The sequence below is a fragment of the Crassostrea angulata genome, chromosome 6 (genome assembly GCF_025612915.1).
Source record: "Crassostrea angulata isolate pt1a10 chromosome 6, ASM2561291v2, whole genome shotgun sequence".
Classification (NCBI taxonomy): domain Eukaryota; kingdom Metazoa; phylum Mollusca; class Bivalvia; order Ostreida; family Ostreidae; genus Magallana; species Magallana angulata.
In genome coordinates this window covers 46,089,028-46,095,027 of record NC_069116.1, presented here as the reverse complement: position 1 = coordinate 46,095,027, position 6,000 = coordinate 46,089,028, and the positions used below count along the sequence as shown (strand labels likewise).

General features: G+C 35.2%; 1 protein-coding gene across 1 annotated transcript; it reads left to right on the top strand.

Moving 5' to 3' along the window:
* The first annotated feature begins 4,467 nt into the window (after window positions 1-4,467).
* Window positions 4,468-5,913, top strand: LOC128188967 (zinc transporter ZIP1-like). The gene has a single exon (XM_052860313.1). It carries the CDS (start codon window positions 4,714-4,716, stop codon window positions 5,680-5,682), a length of 969 nt encoding a protein of 322 aa, XP_052716273.1. The 5' UTR covers window positions 4,468-4,713; the 3' UTR covers window positions 5,683-5,913.
* Window positions 5,914-6,000: the final 87 nt, after the last annotated feature.

Genomic DNA, 6,000 nt, shown 5'->3' with positions numbered 1-6,000 from the left:
TGCAGTTCTTTTTTTTTAAATACGTACTTTGTGTAACAAATATCAAACACTTTGTATTATTTCCGCAATGAAGTATCAATTCGATCTATAATAAAACTACATGACTATCTCCCTGTCAGATAGAACACGGACACTGTTGTTTGTTCCGGGTATTTGTAGTAGTACTTAGGACCGCTCATTGATGTTGAACAGACAGATACACTGTATCACTCATACAGTAGAACAGCGCCAACGACCGGATCAGGGGGACCAAACAATGGCGACCTTGTCGTTACCGTATCTACACAATCTAGAGACCATAAGTAGCTTCCTTAATGTTTCACTTGTACTCAGCGCTCAAGTATCACTTGATAAATAATTGCAGGACTGGTTTAGTTTAATAACCACAACCATAATCTGGAAAAATTAATAAGTAACATCTCTCTCTCTCTCTCTCTCTCTCTCTCTCTCTCTCTCTCTCTCTCTCTCTCTGATTCCAATGTACAGTTAATCTTTCTTCCAAAAAAAGAGGGATCTTGCTCAAGTAACACAGAATCCAACATGCAGAGGAAAAGAAGGAGATGAACTCCTATACGAGTTACTCTGGATCTAAATCTCATTTTCTATCTCTTTTGATTAATTTAATGGCTTTGTTATCTATAGAAACGCGATTGTTTTCTCGTACAATATAAGTTAATTACTAGCGTAATCAGTTGGCAAACGGTTTTCATTTGGGTGTTCTAGACCCACGTGACATTCCGGAGTAGCCCGGATGACAAAGTGGTGAGATGTACTGACTTACAAACATGCCAAGGAATTCCAAATCATCTCGAATTTGAAATCTTTAATTAAATTGATAATACTTCCATTTCATCTCTCCTAAGATTAGATAATGCTACGGAGTTCTTTCTATCCTGCACCTGTCAGGGTCGAACATGTGATCCCGGCGATAGGCGCTTAGATAGGAAGGTGTTTATACCTTTATATCAATCGAGCCTGATTCTTATCTTGATTAGGTTCAGTTGATTTTATCTTTAAGAAAAGCCCAAGAGCGAATTCATTAAGAAACGAATTACTAAGCTATCAGGGACCCGTCATGGAAGAATTTCACCGCACAAGACAAAAATTACTTATGTCTCTTACATCAGAAAAATATCAAACCAAGAAGTATGGGGAGAAAAATACTCCTAATGATGGTTTAACGAGTGATGATATGCACTCTACCCTAGAAATGCACCGAGTGCACAATGTTCCCTCTGTTATTTTTCTTGCAGACTCAAATGTCACTTGATAAAACGAAAATATGAAGTAAAAAGTAATCACTTTGAATCTCTTTTACCAAGATAAGTCACATTCGCTATCTAGAGTTGGTATTCTAAAAATACAACTACATCAAAACCTTGAACGACATTCAGTGCATGATGTATACATGTATTTCTTGCCATGATTTGTGCTTAAAATTTCTTTAACAAAAGATCTGATAATTAGTTGATAATGGTATCATAGTCAAAGATACGTGTCATACGATGACATCAGTTTGTCACTGAATGGATTTCACATTGCGTCATCGCTCTTGAAAGGGTAATATGAGGGGGAATTTTTACCAGTATTACAGTTTCAAAAAAATATATCACAGATGAATAAGGAATAAAGTATTTAATTTAATTATTGCATATTTTAGGGACGTACCAACGGGGTTGAGTGAGGAAGGAAAGAACTCGATCATATTTACCACCACCAACAACAATCCCAACCCACCCACCCACCCCCTCCTTCCGTTTAGAAAAATAGCAATGCAGTGATGTGTTTACCCCCCTTTTCCCTCGAGATTGTATAGGGTAGGTCTGTTTTAGGAAAATATATAATACCTGTCTGTGTGGTGCTGTCTCAGCTTAATAACCTTCTCCGACCCGAAATCCACCAACAACAAAAGTTCCCTGACAGCAATTCATCACAGTACTTTGATTATCATATTGACTCCTGTTGTTCAAGATCAAAGAGAAATAACTCCTTTCACTGATTTGAAGTGTTGCCTTCATGAAACAAATGTGTGGATAGTGTGGGTATATATTGTACATTTCCCCTTCTCTCTATTTTTTGTTTGTAATGGGGACATTCATAACTTAACGGTATATTTATACAGACAGGAAAAATGATATTTATCAAATCTTTGTTTGATTTTTTGTGAAATTCTCTAAAAATGGGAATATTAATAAAACTGATTATTTGACAAGGTTTTATGTACACCGTTCACTTTGCTGAGTACTTGTGATATTCTTCTTTTGGTAATAATGTCTACAAATGCCCCTCATCAAAATTAAGAGAATTGTTGAGATCTTTAAACCACTTGTTGGTTATAACAAATACTGGCATGTGTTTTTAGTTATTGTTGTAATAAAACCATAGTGACCATGCAGGCACGTAGCATCATTTTTGAAAGTGGGGGGGGGGGGCAGACTCATCCAAAAAATCTTGACAAGCAAAAAAAAAAAAAAAAAAGAAAGAAAGAAAAAAGAAAAAGGAAATTAGGAATTTCCCAAAATCTTCAAAATCCTAAACCGTAGGGGGGGGGGGGGGGGGGCTGGCATGGTATATAACTTCAATTTCAATCCTAATTTCCTTATTTTCATATCAATTTTTTACATACACCCAAAAAAGTCGGGGGGGGGCAACTCCATGATAATTCAAATTTTTATATGTAAATTTAAAAAAAAATTGTTGTTCCGATGCTACGTGCTTTCCATGCATACAACAAAACTGAGGAATCGCTCTTTAAAGGGTAATATTTCGAATAAAAAATATGTCGAATTCATTAAGGTGGCTCTATACACCCACAGTTTATTCCAATTTTCAGTAGAAGACCACAAAACATATACTTATCAAATATCAGAATGACGATAGGGATATTATAGGTATTTTAAAAGAATTTTTTAATGTTTTTTCGTGTTTTTTTAAAATATTTTTTAAAAAGACAGCTATCAACAAATTGAGAGAAATTATTTTGTCATATGATGGATATTGCCGTCGGACACATGAAAAAAAATATAACAATTCTTAACATTCAAAAATATTACTATTGCAATTTTTTTTAGTATTTCTCCAAAATGTAATTTTTCATATTTTCTTACTCTGTTGACAAATCATCTGAAAAAAGTGCTTGATGTTATAAGAAAATGTATTTTAATAAATGTGACATAAAAAATTGAATGAAAACCATTGCAAATAAACACAAAAAATATTTAAAATTTTATTTGGTATGAAAGTTCCTCAGATAAGGATTATCGTTCCTAAGTCCCAAGGCCCAAACACCTTGGGTACTTTTCATTTCTGAGTTGAAGAAAATTTCCTAAATATAATGTAAGAATGATAAATACATACATATTTCGTTATAGACTTTGCCCTGTATAAGTGAATATATTCGCTTTAATGCAAAACTAAGTCAAATAAATAAAGGGGAACATTGACAATGCTAATAGGATTTATGTATCCCAACCTGAGAGAAATTCAAAGCAACCCTTTCATCCCCGTTAGGTGTCGATATTAATGTGCATTCAGTATATTATAATTGAAATATTGTCGCCGGTTTAGAATTTTCTTTCACGGTATTCAACCAAAAATACGTTTTAGAAATTTTTGGAAAGTTAAAAAAATTATTATTCTCAACGGGAATCGAACTCATGACCCACTGGTTTGTAGTGAACCCACTAACCCACTGCGCTACGGTGTAACATATCAATGATGGTAAAGAAACTCTTTAAAAATTTATACTTGATTTTATTGTTTATTTCGATAATAATTCCACACAACGTGAAGGTGTCACATTCCACATTACTTGTAAGTAATGAATTTTCCAATTATCAAATCAAATCTATTCATTTAACAAATTATTCAAAAGAGCGGTTCCCATACAATTCGCCTCAGTTTAAATCAGCCAGTACCGGAAATGCATGTTTCCCGATTTACTTTTCTGCGTACTGCGTCATCAAAAAGTGGTGTATAGAGCCACCTTAAATTCGTATTAAATACCTATTCAGAAAATCCACCCCTCCCCCCTTAAACAAACCAATCATGACTGATTATTAATGTGGAAAGACAAAAGTTTGGCCTTTGCTGTCTGAAAAATAAGAATTCATTACTTTTTCTGCATTCTACTACGTCAAACAAAATGATATTATATTGTTTTACTTTTTTCAATCTTTTACTTCTTATATTAAAACTTTAATTTTCAATGTTTGTGCCGTAGATTGTTGGGATTTGCAATTCTCCATACAATGAAAGTCATTTTTCTTATACCAAGTGCAACAATTAAAGTTTTAAAATTAATACAGTTTCATAATTCTTCTTCATTGGTTTTAATCTGTTTTCTTAGCATTCTGATTGATACATATATCTCACGTCCTATTTTTTGTATTTCAGTATCAAAATATAGGACATTTTGATAAAATGACCTTGCAGCGTAATGGCTTATGAAACAGTACTTTAAATTTATAGGGGAAACTATTTTTATAATCTTAGAACGATTCTCGTCTTAACATTGAATTTTAATCCAACGACGATTTATTGGAGTCGTATATGTGAATAAAAAGAGCAATAAGAACAATTCACGTGTTAAACCAGGAAGGACAGTCGCACATATGTTTCCTGCTTTAGAAAAATACGTTTCCTCGTATAACAGTAAATGAGATTCAAGTACTCGGACATACACATGTATAAACAAACCACAAGGATTCAGTCATGGTTCCTCTGGTTGAAACCAAAATCGCTGCGTTTTTCATCATATTCTTTGTGACTTTTCTTTTTGGTTTCCTACCCACATGTGTACTAAGGTGTGTAAAGGGCGGGGCAACCCAAAAGAAGATTCAAACCGTCATAAGTCACCTCAACTGTTTCGCTGGCGGGGTGTTTCTGGGCACCGCAATGTTACATTTGCTTGCGGAGGCAGAGGAGAGTATGAGGGAGGTTCTAAATGGCGGGAACGCCACCGCAATTGACTACCCCGTCACCGAGATAACTGTAAGTGGAGGGTTTTTTGTCATACTTATCCTCGAAGTTGTGATTTTGAGAATCATGCATGGAGTCGGACATGGTCCCGGGGAGAAAAATGAAAAATGTTCTCCAAAACCCATGCATGGCTACAAGACCTACAAGTGCTTGGAGGAAAGTGATACAGTAATAATTGAACCCGAGACGGTGGAAGATCGTCTTTCCGCTTCCGGAGTACACGATGACGTCAGAGAGGTTATTAAGGACACTCCGTCACCTCTCCGCGCGTCTTTATTCGTGTTAGCCCTATCTTTACACATGATATTCGAATCCCTGGCTGTAGGCATACAAAGTACGGAATTAAAAATCTGGGCGCTCCTGTTGGCTATTTCTTTACATAAATGTATTGTCGCCTTTAGTATTGGACTGGAGATGCACAAGCTACTCGGAACCGGGTGTAAAATGATTGCTTTTCTTTTAGTGTTTTCTGGGTTATCGTCTGCTGGCGTTTTGATTGGCATGGCTTTCACGGAGGATGGAGTGGGTCAATCGTTGATCATTGGGATTCTACAAAGCCTGGCCACAGGGACCTTCTTCTACGTCACCTTTTTTGAGATACTTCAGCGCGAGTTCTCGCACTGTCACAGCCTAACCAAACTGTTCCTCTGCCTTGTAGGATACGGTGTAGTTGCAGGATTGAAAACATTGGAGAAAGATTAAAATTATAATCAACAAAAAATATATACATGTAGCAAGAATATTTTTTTTTTAAATTAGTATTAAAAATAGTTGAATGGTATGTGTTTATATTTTCCTGGTGTTTAAAATACTAGTATACAACAATTAGGTCCTGTATTAACAGGTTTCACGTATATGCCTGAATGATCCTATTGATACTAGGATTTATTACAGTTTGTCATATCTTGTTAATAATAAAACACTTAAAGCTTGTGTCAAGTACTCATTTTTGTGAACCCCTTTGTGTGTCTAACTAGAGATCGTTTATTAAGGTCGCTCAAAAATAATTTTAAACAAAAC